General features: G+C 47.8%; 1 protein-coding gene across 2 annotated transcripts in view; it reads left to right on the top strand.

Moving 5' to 3' along the window:
* The window catches only part of znfx1 (zinc finger, NFX1-type containing 1), a 69473-nt gene that overhangs the window by 33387 nt on the left and 18223 nt on the right, over window positions 1-17863 (top strand). For both annotated transcript variants that reach the window (XM_086005280.1, XM_086005279.1), the window contains 6 exons: window positions 5809-5957; window positions 6054-6197; window positions 6973-7093; window positions 9120-9349; window positions 9789-9928; window positions 11016-11170. In XM_086005280.1, the coding sequence (XP_085861406.1) occupies window positions 5809-5957; window positions 6054-6197; window positions 6973-7093; window positions 9120-9349; window positions 9789-9928; window positions 11016-11170 (939 nt within the window). The remainder of the gene's footprint in view (window positions 1-5808; window positions 5958-6053; window positions 6198-6972; window positions 7094-9119; window positions 9350-9788; window positions 9929-11015; window positions 11171-17863) is intronic.

The following is a 17863-nucleotide window of genomic DNA, read 5'->3' as shown; positions in this document are numbered from 1 at the left end:
GCCACCAGTCTAATGGACGCGCGGGTGCCGGGGTGTGAGAGGCCGTGGACGATGTCGAACACCCGTTTTCGCCAGGACGCCGGGACTACGGGGCGGGGTTGCGCCAAGGAGGTGTCGCATTTGACTGTGACGGCGGACGGGCCGCAGGCGACGTCGGTCAGTCGCAGCCCTGGGAGGGTTGTGGGCGTGGAGAGCAGATCGGGGTCGGTGCGTTGCTCCGCTGCCAGGTGGGCGCCGTGGACTGCGGGGCGGGATAGGCAGTCGGCCACCACGTTGTCTCGACCGGAGACGTGCCGGATGTCCGTGCTGAATTCGGACACCACGGCGAGCTGGCGTTGTTGCCTGGCTGACCACGGGTCCGCAGATTTTGCCATCGCGAATGTCGGGTTTGTGGTCGACAAACGCGGTGAAGGGGCGGCCCTCCAGAAGAAATCTAAAATGGTGGACTGCCGGGTACAGTGCGAGGAGCTCGCGGTCAAAGGCGCTGTATTTGGCCTCCGGGGGGCGCAGTTGGCGGCTGAAAAAGGCCAGCGGTTGCCAAGCCCCGTCGACCCACTGTTCGTACACGGCACCGACCGCATGGTCGGAGGCGTCCGTGGTGAGGGCCACCCTGGCGTTGGGCTGTGGGTGAGCAAGCATGGTGGCGTCGGCGAGCGCCTTTTTGGTCGAGTCGAAAGTGGTCAACATGTCCGCCGACCACTCGATCGCCATTCTGTCTTTCTTACCCCGGAGGGCTTCGTATAGGGGCCGCATGAGGGAGGCCGCTCCGGGAATGAAGCGGTTGTAAAAGTTGATCATCCCCAAGAACTCCTGGAGGCCTTTGATGGTGGTAGGCCGGGGGAACTGCTGGATGGCTTGCACCTTGGCGGGCAGGGGAATGGCTCCGTCCTGCGTGATGTGGTGGCCGAGGAATTCGATCCTGCTGAGGCCGAATTGGCACTTGGCTGGGCTGATGATGAGCCCGTGCTCACTGAGCCGCTGGAACAGGGTGCGGAGGTGCTCGATGTGTTCCTGCTTGGAGGAACTAGCTACCAGGATGTCATCCAGGTAGACAAAGAGGAACTTCAGGTCCTGGAGTACCGAGCCCATGAGCCGCTGGAAGGCCTGGGCCGCGTTTTTGAGGCCGAAGGGCATTCGGAGGAACTCGAATAGCCCAAAAGGGGTGATTATGGCCGTCTTGGGGACGTCCGTGGTGTGGACTGGCACCTGATGGTAACCGCGCACCAAGTCGACTTTGGAGAAGACTGAGCGGCCGGCCAGTCTAGCCGAGAAGTCTTGAATGTGCGGTATGGGGTACCGATCCTGCGTGGTGGCGTTGTTTAGGCGCTGGTAGTCCCCACAGGGGTGCCATCCCCCGTCGGGTTTGGTGACGATGTGGAGTGGGGAGGCCCAGGGGCTGTTGGAGCGGCGGATGATGCCGAGCTGTTCCATTGTGGCGAACTCGGCCCGCGCGATCTCCAGCTTGGCCGGGTCCAGCCTGCGGGCGTGGGCATACACCGGTGGGCCTGTGGTGGGGATGAAGTGTTCTACCCCGTGCTTAGCAACTTTCGCGGAGAAGGTCGGGTTGGTGAGAGCTGGGAACTCAGCCAGGAGTGCTGAGTAGTCGTCCGTTGAGCGGGCGCGGCACTGCCACGCCATTTCGGCGGGTTGGGGGGGGGGCCATGGCGCCCGGGATAGGTGACATGGTGTTCATGTCCATGAGGCGGCGCCGAGTCATGTCGACCAACAGGCCTTGGGCGTACAGGAAATCCGCACCGAGGAGCGGGGAGAGCACCTTGGCGGTGATAAACTCCTAGTGGTAGCGGTGGCCTGCGAGGTCGATGGTGACGGTGCGGGTGCCGTACGTCCGGATGTCGGTGCCGTTGGCGGCAGCCAGCGCAGGGCCGCGGCCGCCTCGCTGGATCTCTAGGGCGGACGCGGGGATGATGCTGCGCTGCGCGCCCATGTCGCATAGGAAACGGCGTCTGGAGGCGCTGTCCGTAACGTACAGCAGCGCGCCTGCTTGCCCCACGGCCATCGTGTAGGCCGGTGTGGGGGCGGTTGGAAACGTGCAGGGATGGCTGCAGCGGCGTTCCCGTGCGCCGAACCGGGTATGGCAGTAGCCCTGGGTCGGGGGGCTTGGGGGACTGGGGGGCCTCGTGGCCGAGCTGTGTGGCCGCGCGATAGAGGGTGGAGCGCGCGCCGACGCTGCGGAGGCCAGGTCGGGGGTGACGGCGTGGTTGGAGCTGGCGGACAGGAGCTTATCGGCTTCGTCGGCCAGGTCCTCGAGGTCCGTGAGGCTGGATGCCACGATCGCCGGGCGGATGCTGGGGGGTAGTTGGCGGATAAAGAGCGTGCGGAAGAGGGAGCCGGGCGGTTTCTCATCGGTCAGAGCAAGCATGTGTGAGAGCAAGTCTGACGGCGTGGAGTCACCGAGGCCGAGGAGGTGGCAGTTGCGCACTAATTGGGAGGCTGTGAATTTTTTAAGGAGCGCGGCCTTGAGATGTGCGTACTTGCCTTCCTCCGAAGGGTTTTGTAGTGTTGTCCAGACTTTCGTGATAGTGGAGCTGCCCAGGGAGGCGAGGAGGTAGTTGTACATCGTTGCGTCGGCGGTGATGCCACGGAGTCGGAATTGCGATTCGGCTTGAAGGAACCAGGCGGTGGCTAGGTTCTCCCAGAACTCCGGCAGCTTCACAGAAATTGCGTTTGTGTCAGCCATGGTTACGCTTAGGAGTCGTCCTGAGCGTCGGGGTCACCAATGTAGGAGTCTACGTACTCCTAACAAAATATACTGAACTCGGAGAGGTTCAACAGAAAAGGTTTAATTGTTGAGACCACATGTTGAACACAAAAATGGCATCAGAGACTACACCAAGTCCGACTGTCTTTCATCAGTCCACAGCTTCGACTGCCCCTCCCCCGCTCTGGGCTTAACTATGTTGCAGATCGAGTTTCTTAAAGGTGTGATCCTTCTTAAAGGCATGACGCCTGATTTATAGTCTACGGACCGAAAAGCGGATTGTGTCCTTTCTGTGATCGGTACGCCACACTGTAATACTTTTCTGCAGTGGAACTTGCAAGATGCCAGTAATTATCCAGTTGTCTGTCTTGTATTTCGAGATGTTCCACCATTTTGCCTCGGAAGATCTAGGCATAACAACAACAACTTGCATTTATATAGCGCCTTTAACGTCGTAAAACGTTTCAAGGTGCTTCACAAGAGCATTATCAAACAAAATTTTACACCGAGCCACATAAGGAGATATTAGGACAGAAGTAGGTTTTAAGGAGTGTCTTAAAGAAAGAGAGGTAACGCGGTGGAAAGGCTTAGGAAGGGAATTCCAGAGCTTGGGGCCTAGGCAGCTGAAGGCACGGCCGCCAGTGGTGGAGGGATTAAAATCGGTGATGCGCAAGAGGCCAGAATTGGAGGAGTGTCAGATCTCGGAGGGTTGTCGGGCCGGAGGAGGTTTCAGAGATATGGAGGGGCAAGGCCATGGTGTGATTTGAAAACAAGATGAGAAATGTAAAATTAAGGTGTTGTCAGACCGGGAGCCAATGTAGGTCAGCGAGCAGAGGGGTGAACGGGACTCGGTGCGAGTTAGGATACAGGTAGCAGAGTTTTGGATGAATTTAAGTTTATGGAGGGTGGAAGGTGGGAAGCTGGCCAGGAGAGCATTGGAATAGTCAAGGCTAGAGGTAATAAAGGCTTGGACAAGGGTTTCCGCAGCAGATGAGCAGAGTCGGGCAATGTTACGGAGGTGGAAATAGGCGGTCTTGGTGATAGAGCAGATATGTTGGGGCCAAATATAACACCAAAGTTGTGAAAGGTCTGCTTCAGCATCAGACAGGAAGAGGGTTGGAGTCAGTGGCTAGGGAACGGAGTTTGTGGCGGGGACAAAATACAGTGGCTTCGGTCTTCCCAATTTTTGGATGAGTTGGAAGAAATTTCTGCTCATCCAGGACTAGATGTCGGACAAGCAGCGTGACAAGTCAGAGACCGTGGAGGGGTTGAGAGCGGTGGTGAGGTAGAGCTGGGTGTCATCAGCATACATGTGGAACTGGCGTTGTGTTTTCAGATGATGTTGCCGAGGGGGCAGCATGTAGATGAGAAATAGGAGGGGGGCCAAGGATAGATCCTTGGGAGGCTCCAGAGGTAACAATGCAGGAGTGGGAAGAGAAGCCGTTGCAGGTGATTCTCTGGCTACAACTGGATAGATAAGAATGGAACCAGGCGAGGGCAGTCCCATCGAGCTGGACGACGGAGGAGAGGCGTTTGAGGAGGATGGAGTGGTCAACCATGTCAAAGGCTGCAGACAGGTCGAGAAGGATGAGGGATAGTTTACCACAGTCATAGTTACATAGGCTGTCATTTGTGGTGAGGGCTGTTTCAGTGCTGTTTATATTGATGTGATACTTTTTTAAGTTGAAGTGAGTTCACAAAAGTTTAAAATCCACTTTGCAGCCAGAGTTGGGTGATTGAAGCCAAATCAGTTGGGCTGATCTGTCTGGAGATCAGACAGTGGGAGTCCAACCAGATTGTGTTGCAATGACACTATTCATTTTGAAAGCAGGAAGGAATTGTTGCCAGGAACCTCTGCCAAGGGGACAGTGGCTGATTTAATTGGCAGCTCTACTGGCCAACCGCTGGTTAAGGAAGAAGTTGGAGGTCAATCTTCAACTTTCTGTCACGAGAGGAGACGAAAGAACAGTGGAGAAATATGTTCGCGGTCAGTTGATAAGATCTGTTGAGCGAGACAGGTAAGGGCCTATGACAGTTTACCTTGACAACGGACCAAGCTCAAAGCAATCCTTGGTCTGAGTTAGTGTTACAGTTGGCCTAAGTGAAGACGACTTAGTGCACCAACAAGGACAGTGTGATGTCTTATTATATTTGTTGCAAGGAGAAACTGAAATTAAGTTATGAAATGTGAGCTTTGCTTTAATGGTTACTTTGTATGTTCACTTGCTGACTGTAAAATAAAGCAGATTAACAATTAGTATCTGCCTTCATAAGAACATAAGAAATAGGAGCAGGAGTAGGCCACTCGGCCCCTCGAGCCTGCTCCGCATCTCGCTAAGGTGTTAATCAGTCCACCATCTTGAAGATTGGAGAAGTATATGTGAGGGTACATGTGAAGATTATGATTTACAGTTTGTATAACAAGGGGGTCACATTGGTCTACCCCCAGGTCAGACTACCATATAACTTGATATTAGGCAGTTTGGGTGAACTCCAGATTGTAAAGAACATGGGGTCCATTTGCAACCCAAGGGAATATCTAAAATAGACCTAAGATTTGTAACATCTGTGTTTATTAATTTTGAAAAGGTACAAGAAAATAAAACACAATACAACATTAACAGTAAGACAACAAACTAAATTTAATGAATAGGTAACAGAGTGAAGAAATATAGGCTTGGACTTTCCTCCATTATCCTGCCCAAAATCAGTTGATTTACTGCAGGCAAAGGCTGGAAAATCAGGCAGTGTGGTTTACTTCCACTTTAATTTCCCTCCATTAGCTTTTTAGACCTCGGCCCAGGTGAAGACCTAAAAATTGCCAGTACCTCCTTGATCTTGGGGGATTTTCTGTCTCCATTAAAATGTCCCACTCTTCAGGTTCCACTGTATCACTGCCAGAACTTTCCTGGGGACAGTGCCTCTGCTGACGGGGATCCTGCCCTGCATGGCGAAGGAGCGCCAACCCAGGAAAGTGTGTTGGGGCTGTGAACGGAAGTCCTGCCCTGGTCCTCCTTGGGCAGGAAAAGGAGAATCCAGGCCACATAATCTTGTTATAAAGTTAATGTGTGTGTCTTTTTCTTGTTTAGGAATCTATGGATTTTTGCACTCTGGTCTGGTCAGGGTGGGTGGAAGGAGTAACAGTGAACTACTGAAAAGATTCACCCTGAAGGAACTGAGGAACAGCAGGGATTTCAGAAGAAAACTCCCCCAACACTTGCGAGGAGCTTATTTTGAAGTAAGATTGTTGTATGATGTTGAAACCCCATGATTTGGAATGACTATTCGCAACACTCACAGGGACTGAATCATTATAATCTGTGATTTAATATAGGTAACCAATCAGATGAGGGAATCGGAGCAGAAAATTCGTGCAGCAGCACAACACTTGGAGTGCACAACACAAGGGGTTCTTCACGAGCAGTATTTGGAGAAATACATCTCTGCAATGCACTGGAACAACTTGCAGAATGGACTGGTATGATCACGCAAGATATTTCCTCTCCCCACCCCGCCCTCCCTTTTTCATAAATACAAGATCCTCTCCTGAAGACATTGACATATGCTGAGGTATGGGTCTACAAATGCCAGCAGTTCTTCTGTGCCTTGAACAAGCGGTTATTCTTCATATGAGCGTAGAAATTTAGTATTGGCAGGTTATTTGACTGGGGTGGGAGGTTATTACAGCTAAACCAGATACACTTCTCATCTTCAGGCATCCTGGCTGTGGTAAACCACTGTTTGTATTCCACTGTGTACATGCCTGGACATGCCTCGGCTGACTCCTCCCACAAGTCCTAGTATAAAGGTGACTGCTCCCCAGCCCTTTGTATTTCTGGACCGGTCGACCACTCGAGGCAGACCTTCATTCTTTTGTTAATAAAAGCCTTTAGTTACTCTCTTAACTCTCAGTCTTTTATGAGTAATTGATAGCGCATCACTGGCTTAATGGGTTCCCCCTCCATCCTATGGGATGAATACCTTGTTTTTGTAATGACATAGATCTGTGCTGGGAGCCTGTGTGCTAATTGATGAAGTTTACCGTACAATTAAAAGTTGACGTTTGATGGTGCTCTTTACCTGATGTTACAAATGCTCAGGATGTGTTAGCACTGTTAAAGCGCCACACCGTTACTTGTTTTAAATATTTGTTTGAGTGTTTAACGCCTGATAGGTCAGTTATGGTGCTCAGGCATGAAGTTGGTGTTGCAGAATGTCTGACTGTTTTACTGAATATTTTAATGCTTTTGTAGGTATTCGATGATTTTGTTTTGCCTGGAGGAAGGCATTCATTAATCTTGGAGTGGCTGGGTCTTGGTTTCATGGGTGTGACTGGAATTCCTGGAGCAGATCCTCAGAACATGGAAAATGCAGGTAAAGGCTCCCACTGTTGTGTTCAGAATTTTTTAATGTCACTCTGGGATTGTCACTAAACCGCCAACAATATCCCCCTCCATTACTTCCAAGTCCAGTTTTTCTCCTTAACAGTACTATTAACAACTTAACATGATCCCCTTAGCCTGGGATGGCAGAAGAATCTGGGTTAAAAGCAGAAAATGCTGGAGAAACTCAGCAGGTCAGGCAGCATCTGTGAAGAGAGAAACGTTTCGGGTCGATGACCTTTCATCAAACTCTGTTTCTCTCTTCACAGATGCTGCCTGACCTGCTGAGTTTCTCCAGCATTTTCTGTTTTTATTTCCGATTTCCAGCATCTGCAGTATTTTCTTTTTGTATTAGAGAAGAATCTGGGTTGTGGGCTTGCCGTCATTTTTGATCCCGCCACACACTAATTGGCTTCCAGAATACATCATTCAGTCGGGTGAATTATTCTGTGTACATTTTGAACGCCACCCCTTTATTGGATGCTCTTTAAGATGAGATTTTCAAGAATTTTATGGAACCCGCCTGACAGATAAGTTGGAATGATAGCCAGCACCAAGACTTGAACTTCTAACCTCAGTCATGAAAACTTCAATTTCCATCTCAATCTCAATCTCTAGATTGCTTTACCTTAATCATTAACCAGACGGTTGTCCTATAGTGTTGTGGCTATCTCACCAGAATTTTAGATCTTCACCGCCTCGTCACCACACCTGAAGAAGTGGGTTTCCTTGGTGGGAAGTCGAAACGCTACCTCTGGTGGGAAAGACTGCCATTTTTCCTGGCCATGGGGAAGTTGACTGCTCAGCCCACTCCTACCAAGCTGTGATCTGCTTTCCCAGTTGCGGTGCTGAACCTCCGAGACATTGGGGGTCCTCTTTGCCCAATTTTGACAGCTTTGCTTTAATCTTATTCTTGTCATCAAGATTAGGGCTCACGGGATTGGGAGTAATATCTTAGCTTGGACTGAGGACTGCTTAATGGACAGAAAACAGAGATTAGGAATAAACTGGTAATTTTCGTGTTGGCAGGTTGTAACTAGTGGGGTGCCCCAAGGATCTGTGCTTGGGCCTCAGCTATTCACAATCTAAATCAATGATTTCGATGAGGGGACCGAGTGTAATGTATCCAAGTTTGTTGACAATGCAAAGCTGTGGGGAGGATGCAAAGAAGCTGCAAAGGGATATAGACCAGTTCAGTGAGTGGGAAAGAAGGTGGCAGATGGAATATAATGTGGAGAAATGTGAAGTTATCCGCTCTGGTAGGAAGAATAGAAGAGTATTTTTTTAAAAGGGGAGTAACTAGTAAATGTTGGTATGCAGAGGGATTTGAGTGTCCTTGTACACGAATCGCAGAAATTTAACTTGCAAGTTCAGCAAGCAATTAGGAAGGCAAATGGTATGTTAGCCTTTATTGCATGGGGGTTAGAGTATAAAAGTAAGTAAGTCTTGCTGCGTACAGTTTTGGTCTTCTTACCGAAGAGAGGATATACTTTCCTTTAAAGAAGATGCAACAAAGGTTCACTAGATTGATTCCTGGGATGAGAGGGCTGTCCTCTGAGGAGAGATTGAGTAGAATGGGCCTATATTCTCTGGAACTCAGAATGAGAGGTGATTTCATTGAAACATATAAGATTCTGAGAGGACTTGACAGGGTAGATGCTGAGGGACTGTTTCCCCTGGCTGGAGAGTCCAGAATTAGGGGTCAAATTCTCAGGATAAGGGGTCGGCCAGTTAGGACTGAGATGAGGAGAAATGTCTTCACCCAGAGGGTTGTGAATCTTTGGAATTCTCTACCCCAGAGGGTTGTGGATGCTCAGTCATTGAGTATATTCAAGGTGGAGATTGATAAATTTTTGGACACTAACAGAATCGAGGTATATGGGGATAGGCCAGGAAAGTGGAGTTGAGGTAGAAGATCAGCCATGATCTTATTGAATGGCAGAGCAGCCTCAAGGGGCCATATGGCCTACTCCTGCTCCTATTTCTTATGTTCTTGATTTTTTTTTCTTTTTGTGAAGATGAACAACAGGAGGAAGGTGAGGATGAGGATGTAGAAGAGGAGTTGATTCATATCTCTGAGGAAGCAGAGCTCATCCAGGCAGAGAGAGTGATTGATGACGATGAGCCAAAAATAAGGGCCAAGAAGAAACAAGATGCCGATCTCACTGAACTGGCAAACACGTTGTTGGCAATGAACCTTAACCATGGAACTCGGGGCGCACATCCGCAGGAGGAAGCAGGCTGGCAGGTAAACCTAGAGGTTCTGAAACTTAAAGAACTACAGTCATCATTTAACTGACCCCTTTTCGCTAAAGTTATCAAAGAATGCAATTTCAACCCCTGATGCCCTCAGCAATCGCTGTTGACACATTAGTGTAAATTCTCCTGAATACACCATGGCAGTGGGAAACCTCACCCGCCATCAGCGCATAATAGACACATTTGGATGGAAATTTGTGGGCAATGTGCCTGGGATTTTATGTGCTGGTGCTGGATGAGATCCCCTGTCACCAGCACGTACTTTGAAAATAGCCTGTTGTAGAAGCATCAGAGCACATATGTATTTATTTAAAAGACTGATAAAAGCTATCTCTTCTGCATTGCCAAATACTGCTTGTATTTCAAAAGAACTTTTTCATGTGGCTATTCAGTCCCACTCTTAACGCAATGTTCCTGCTTTTAAACAGGTCCAAGGCAACCAAAAGAAGAAAATGAAACAGAAAGCAAAGGTAGAACTGCGGAAGAGCGGCGCTATGGCTGCAGCAGAGGAAAACAGAATTTTCAATATCTGGACGCTTCCCCTCAAAGATAGATGGCGCCTGTACAGGTCAGAGGCTGCACGCTGCTCTTGAATTTTCATCAATATTTCCTGTTCTGTTTGCTCTCTTTTTGTTGTTGACCTCTCTCTTCAGTGTTCTTGAGACCATGATTTTTCTATGATCTCTGCCACTTCTCTGTGCTTTACCATCCAGACAGGTGCTTCCAGTGCAGCCCGTTGGGTTCTGTATGCTTTAGTTTTTCTTAACACTTGAAATGAAGCTACTTATTTTTGTTTGGTTTTCCAGCCAGAGAATTGATGAAACATATTCAGTGAGGTCACGTGATTTGAGTAACGAGTAGTCCTAGGATTCAAACTTGAAATTCAAAATGTTGAAGGAGAAATAAATCTATTATATATGTTGCAGAAACTCTGCATGATGTTCTTGACATTTGCTCGTCCGTGAAAGTGCCATTACTATTTTGGTGCCACAAGCTCATTTGATAGAAATTAATAAATTGAAATTATGTGGTTTTTTTGAAAAACATTTTTTCTTCCTTTTTAAGTTTAGAACATCTTGTAGTTAGTGAGAGGTAACATATATTGATGTGTAATTGATCAGATGCTGCAAGAGGTACCTGGTTTTAGAACCTGCCACCAGTGTGTTGAAATACCCATTTCCTTAACCTTTGCCCCCAGGGAACACCCTTCCCTGAGCAAAAAGGTCAGGAAAGAGGAGGCAGAGCTGGGCCTGTTTTTTTTTTTCTTCCTGGACTTGCAGCTATGGAATACCCAGGCATAGGGACGTCCCAAAATATATGCATGGGTTTGAGCTGAGAAGCACACTCAGACTGGATAAGTTTGCAAATTTCTGTAAATTATTCAGGCAAATCTTCAGGTTAGTGGCCAGTAATGGAGCTGCACAAGAACTGTGCTCGATCTTCCTTCCCATTTCACCCACTCCCAGCACATCTGGGTGGCGGGTGGGGTCTTGTTCCAGGGTGTCCCCAGGCCATATTAATGGCCCAGGACAGGAAATCCTGGCATTCCTGGGCATGGGGTAGTTTAGAAAATTTCCTTGTAATGTTTCCTATGTTTCTAGACTTGTGATCATTCCAGTAATTATATAATACAATCATTCCTTTTAAAATTCTAGGTTGTGGTTGTCCATGTATCAGACAGATATAAGGCGACGGATCGTTCAGCATGAGCAGCTCTACCAAACAGCGGCAGACAGGCTGGCAGAGTTGAGGCTGCAAGAAGACCTCTGGGTTCTGAAGGAAGCTAAAGTTGTAGGGATGACAACTACAGGTATGATCTTTTTAAATCTACTATCTGTGCTGAATCAATGCAGATTATGTGACATTAGCATCCAAATGTTTAGGAATTGGCTTTACCAATCTGGGGTGGGAGGGGGCCACATATACTCTTGTGACTTGTGTGTAACAGAAATGTAAACTTATTCTTTATAAACAGGTTTATACATGCTGCACAAAAAAACTTTCCTGGTACACTTAACAAGGATATAAGAGCAGGGAGGTTATGATGGAGCTGTACAAAACGCTGGTGAGGCCACAGCTGGAGTACTGTGTGCAGTTCTGGTCGCCTCACTATAGGAAGGATGTGATTGCTTTGGAGAGGGTGCAGAGAAGATTCACCAGGATGTTACCTGGGATGGAGGGCCTCAGCTATGAAGAAAGACTAAACAGGCTGGGGTTGTTTTCCTTTGAGCAAAGAAGGCTGAGGGGGGACCTGATTGAGGTGTACAAAATGATGAGGGGCATAGATAGGGTAGACAAAGAGGAACTTTTCCCCTTAGTAGGGGGGTCAATAACAAGGGGGCATAGATTCAGGGTAAGGGGCAGGAGATTTAGAGGGGATTTGAGGAGGAACTTTTTCACCCAGAGGGTGGTTGGAATGTGGAACTCAATGCCTAAAAGGGTGGTAGAGGCAGGAACACACAACATTCAAGAAGCATTTGGATGAGCACTTGAAATGCCATTGCATACAAGGCTATGGACCAAATGCTGGAAAATGGGATTAGACTGGACAGGGATGGATGGGCGGCGCAGACACGATGGGCCGAAGGGCCTCTTTCTGTGCTGTAAAACTCTATGACTCTAAGCCAAGGGCTGGGTTTTCTTCCAAAATTCTGCCTAAAATGGTGGAGAATGAACAAAATCCGGCAGCGAGATCTAGTGTCTCATTGCCCAACTTGCCTTTCACTTTCCCCTCCCCTGCCGGCATCACTGCTGGCTACTTCTCCCCCACCTGTCATCCCGGCAGATTTTCCTGATGTCCATCCCAGTTACTACCGTTTCCTGGGACTACCATGTAGAAGGTGGTGCTATGCCCTGAGTAGTGTTGGTAATGGTCGTCAGGCTCCACCCCGCCCCCCCCCCGGTGGAGGGAGACGGCCTTGTACTGGCCTCCACTCCCTCAAATATGGCCCCCACCTATCTTCCTGCATAGACTTCTCTGCTGAGGCCTACAAGGTTGCGGATTCCCTGATCTTTGGGGCTCTTCTGCTTCCTTAAATGCCCATCTGTCTCTTCTGGATTTTGGGACCAGACATTGGCAGGCTCCCTCTTGGCAGCTGAAATCCTGTCAGGAGCCCACCATGACTATCAAATGACCTCCCAACCAAGAGAAATAGGCCAGGGCGGTTGGAATTCTGCCCGGAAGAGGAGAATTCAGCCTGACATGTCGGAGCCATTCCACACAATACCTGCTGGTAAACAGTCTCCGTACTTAGCAAACCTTTTAACTTCCCCCTATCATAGCTCTATATTTGGCATTTGATATTTGGCTGAATTTGCCATCTGCGCTTTGGATTTTACAATGCACCTCAAGCAATGGATTGTGGAAACAAGGTCATTTATTGCATCTTGTTGACAGTCCACATGCACAAACTGCACAGCAGATCCTGCTGGATGTCTATAGTACCAACCTTTGCATTGTGGTGGTCATTCCAGCTCAGATTCCCTAAAACTGTCTTGAATTTGCTGTCCATTGCATAAGAACATAAGAAATAGGAGCAGGAGTAGGCCATTAGGTCCCTCGAGCCAGCTCCACTATTCAATAAGATCATGGCTGATCTGATCTTGGCCTCAACTCCACTTTCTGCCCACTCCCATAACCCCTGATTCTCCTGTTTTTCAAAAGTCCGTCTATCTCCGCCTTCAATTTATTCAATGAGTCAGCCTCCACAGCTCTCTGGGGTAGAGAATTCCAAAGATTCACAACCCTCTGAGAAGAAATTCCTCCTCATCTCCGTTTTAAATGGGCCACCCCTTATTCTGAAACTATGCCCCCGAGTTCTAGATTTCCCCCACGGGGGGGAAACATCCTCCCTGCATCTACCCTGTCAAGCCCCCTCAGAATCTTATGTTTCAATAAGATCACCTCATTCTTCTAAACTCCAATGAGTATAGGCCCAACCTGCTCAACCTTTCCTCATAAGACAACCCCTTCAGCTCAGGAATCAACCTAGTGAACCTTCTCTGAACTGCCTCCAATGCAAGTATATCCTTCCTTAAATAAGGAGACCAAATCTGTATGCAGTACTCCAGGTGTGGTCTCACCAACACCCTGTACAGTTGTAGCAAGACTTCCCTACTTTTATACTCCATCCCCCTTGTGATAAAGAATCATTGAAAGTTACAGCACGGAAGGAGGCCATTTCGGCCCATCGTGTCCGCTCCGGCCAACAAAGAGCTCTCCAGCCTAATCCCACTTCCCAGCTCTTGGTTCGTAGCCCTGCAGGTTAGAGCAGGTTAGAGCATCCCAAGTGCACATCCATGTACTTTTTAAAATGTGGTTGGGGTTCCTGCCTCTACCACCCTTTCAGGCAGTGAGTTCCAGACCCCCACAACCCTCTGGGTGAAGACATTTCCCCTCAAATCCCCTCTAAACCTTCCCCCAATTACTTTAACTCTGTGCCCCCTGGTTTTTGACCCCTCTGCTAAGGGAAATAGGTCCTTTCTATCCACTTTATCGATGCCCCTCATAATTTTATACACCTCAATAAGGTCTCCACTCAGCCTCCTCTGTTCCAAGGAAAACAGACCCAGCCGATCCAGTCTTTTCTCATAGCTAAGATTCTCTACTCCCGGCAACATCCTTGTAAATCTCCTCTGTACCCTCTCTAGTGCAATCACATCTTTCCTGTAATGTGGTGACCAGAACTGCACGCAGTACTCTAGCTGAGGCCTAACTAGTGTTTTATGCAGTTGAAGCACAACCCCCCTGCTCTTGTATTCTATGCCACAGCTAATAAAGGCAAGCATTCCGTATGCCTTCTTAACCACCCTATCTACCTGGCCTGCTACCTTCAGGGATCTGTGGACATGCACTCCAAGGTCCCTTTCTTCCTCTACACTACTCAGTGTCCTACCATTTAATGGGTATTCCCTTTCCTTGTTAGCCATTCCCAAATGCATTACCTCGCACTTCTCTGGATTGAATTCCATTTGCCACTGTTCTGCCCACCTGACCAATTTATTGATATCTTCCTGCAGTCTACAGCTTCCTTCTTCAGTATCAACCACACAGCCAATTTTAGTATCATCTGCAAACTTCTTAATCATACCCCCTATATTCAAGTCTAGATCATTGATATATACCACAAAAAGCAAGGGATGTAGTACTGAGCCCTGTGGAACCCTACTGGAAACAGTCATCCAGTCACAAAAACGCCCATCAACCATGACCCTCTGCTTCCTGTCTCCGAGCCAGTTTTGAATCCAACTTGACACTTTGCCCTGGATCCCATGGGCTTTTAACTTCGTGACCAGTCTGCCATGTGGAACCTTATCAAAAGCCTTGCTAAAGTCCATATACACTACATCAAACGCACTACCCTCATCTACCATCCTTGTTATCTCCTCAAAACATTCAATCAAGTTCGTCAGACATGACCTTCCCTTAACAAATCCGTGCTGACTATCCTTGATTAATCCTTTCTAAATGAAGATTTATCCTGTCCTTCAGAATTCTTTCCAATACTTTTCCCACTACTGAGGTTTGGCTGACTGGCCTGTAATTACTCGGTCTATCCTTTTCTCCCTTTTTAAACATGGGTACCACATTACCAGTCCTCTGGTACCATATCTGAAGCCAGAGAGGATTGAAAAATGATAGTCAAGGCCTCTGCTATTTCCTCTTTTGCTTCGCTTAACAGCCTGGGATACATTTCATCTGGGCCTGGGGATTTATCCACTTTTAAAGCTGCTAAACCCCTTAATACTTCCTCTCTCACTGTTTATTTCATCTAATATTTCACACTCCTCTCCCCCGATAGCAGTGTCTGCTTCGCCCCTCTCCTTTGTGAAAACAAACGCAAAGTATTCATTAAGAACCCTACCATTAAGAACCCTACCGACGTCTCCCGCCTCCACACACTGATTGCCCTCATGATCTCTAATAGGCCCTACCCTTTCTTTAGTTATCCTCTTACTCTTAATATATTTATAAAACATCTTTGGGTTTTCCTTGATTTTACTTGCCAAGAATTTTTCATGCTTTCCTAATATCATTTTTAGTTGCACCCCTGCACTTTCTGTACTCCTCTAAAGATTCTGGAGTATTTAGCCCTCAGTATCTGTCATACGCCTCCCTTTTTTTCTTTAACCTACCCTGCATGTTTCTAGACATCCAGGGGGCTCTAGATTTGTAAGTCCCACCTTTTTTCTTTTTAAGGGTACATGTTTGGTCTGAACCCTCCGGATCTCGTCCTTGAATGCCTCACACTGATTTACCTTCAAGTAGCTGTTTCCAGTCCACTATGGCTAAATCCCCTCTGAGCTTAGCAAAATTTGCTTTTCCCCAATTTAGAATTTTTATTTCTGGTCTATCCTTGTCCTTTTCCATAAATACCTTAAATCTAACAGAATTATGGTCACTAGCACCAAAATGCTTCCCCACTGATACACCTTCTACCTGCCCAGCTCCATTCCCTAAAACTAAGTCCAGAACCGCCCCCTCCCTTGCTGGGCTTGCTACATACTGGCTAAAAAAGTTCTCCTGGATGCATTTTAGGAATTCCGCACCCTCTATACCCTTCACACTAATTTTATCCCAGTTAATATTGGGGTAGTTGAAATCCCCTACTATTACTGCCCTATAGTTTTTGCACTTCTCAGAAATTTGCCTTCACATTTGTTCTTCTATCTCCTTCTCACTATTTGGGGGTCTGTAGTACACTCCCAGCAGTGTGATCACCCCTTTTTTGTTTTTCAATTCGACCCATATGGCCTCGTTTGATGATCCCTCCAACATAACATCCTTTCTCACAACTGTAATACAGGAAACTTTTTTATCCGGGACCGGCGTGGTGCCGGTTGATCAAAAAGTCTGGATTACTAAGAGGTATACTTACTAAGGTACGAGAGCCCCGTACATGACCACAGATCCAGGCGTCTCTGTTGCATGGCAACAGGTGCAGGAACCCCGGTTACAAGGCCACAGATCCAGGCGTCCCTGTTGCATGGCAACAGGTGCAGGAACCCTGGTTTCACGGCCACAGATCCAGGAACCCCGGTTACACGGCCACTAATATGAAGTAAAACTTACCTGAACCTACTCCTGAATCTTGCCGGTTAAGAGAGATTTCTGGTTATTTAGGTGCCGGTAAAAAGAGAGTTTCCTGTAGTTTCTTTAATCAATACCGCGACCCCCCTCCCTTTTTACCTCCCTCTCTATCCTGTCTGAAAATCCTGTAACCAGGAATGTTGAGCTGCCATACCTGCCCCTCTTTCAGCCATGTCTCTAATAGCTATAATATCATAGTCCCAAGTATCTACCTGTGCCCTCAGCTCATCTGCCTTGTTTGCTATACTCCTTGCATTGAAGTATATACCATTTAGTACAGGCAAACCTCCTTGTTGACTACTATCTAGCCCTTGATTCCTCTGTCCTTCCAATTTAATTGCTACGTTTTTGTTTTCCAATTCCAGTTTTTCTTACCTCCCTAGATCTCAGGACCCAGAACTTCGGGTCCCCACGGGTGAGTACGCACGGGGTACTCACCCGTAGGTCCAATGGAAGTGTCGGTTTCCTGCATGCACTGCGCATGCACGGGAAACTGGCACTTCCGTTCCCCTGAAAGAAGGGGTTCAGAGGTGGAACGCGTGCGCAGGAGAGGCTGCGCGTGTGCATCGAACTTAATTTTTTTTTGCAGGTTTTCCCGGGAGGGTAAGCCTCCAGAAGTTAGACATTTAAAAAGCAGTCGTAAGGCCTGCTTTTTACAAGGTAAGTGGTGAATTAATTAAAATTAAAACATTTTTTCTACAGCTTTATTATTTTTAAATACTTTAAAGCAAGGTAAGTTTATTTTTAGCCCCGTTTGAAAATAAAATTACATTTTTCAAAATTTAAATTATTGTTTAAAATAGTTATTTCATGTAATTTATAGTTTATTTAAAAAATGTGATTTTTAAAAAATTTATTTGACGATTTAGTGATGTTTTGGGACTCGTAGTATTTATAAGTTTGACAGCACTTCCTGTCAAACTTATGAATGAACCATTCCTTGCTCCGATTGGTTCCCCATGGCCCACGTGATCCCAGGGGACGCATCGAACTAACTGCGCCCCTGGGATACGCAAGCACTGCGCGCCGGCAGTTGGAGCAGGCCCAGGATCGGAATTCCACGGGGGCCCACAGCTCAATGGCCGGCGCACAAGCTAAGTGCAGGTCGGGGGCTTACACCCGCGGGAAGCCCCCGACCCGAATTTCTGGGCCACTATACTTAGGTTCCCATCCCCCTGCCAAGCTAGTTTAAACCCTCCCCAACAGCACTAGCATACCCTCCCACGAGGATATTGGTCCCGTTCCCGTTGAGGTGCAACCCGTCTGGCTTGTAGAGGTCCCACCTCCCCCAGAAATGGTTCCAATTCCTCGGGAATCTAAAGCCAGCCCTCACTCCTACACCATCTCTCCAGCCATGCATTCATCTGCTCTATCTTCCTATTTCTGTACTCACTAGCACGTAGCACTGGTAGT

Source organism: Somniosus microcephalus, chromosome 13 (genome assembly GCF_052327205.1).
Source record: "Somniosus microcephalus isolate GS21.2 chromosome 13, FLI_Smic_1.0, whole genome shotgun sequence".
Taxonomy (NCBI): domain Eukaryota; kingdom Metazoa; phylum Chordata; class Chondrichthyes; order Squaliformes; family Somniosidae; genus Somniosus; species Somniosus microcephalus.
Note: the sequence above shows the minus strand (reverse complement) of the source record. Positions and strands in the feature narration are given on the sequence as shown.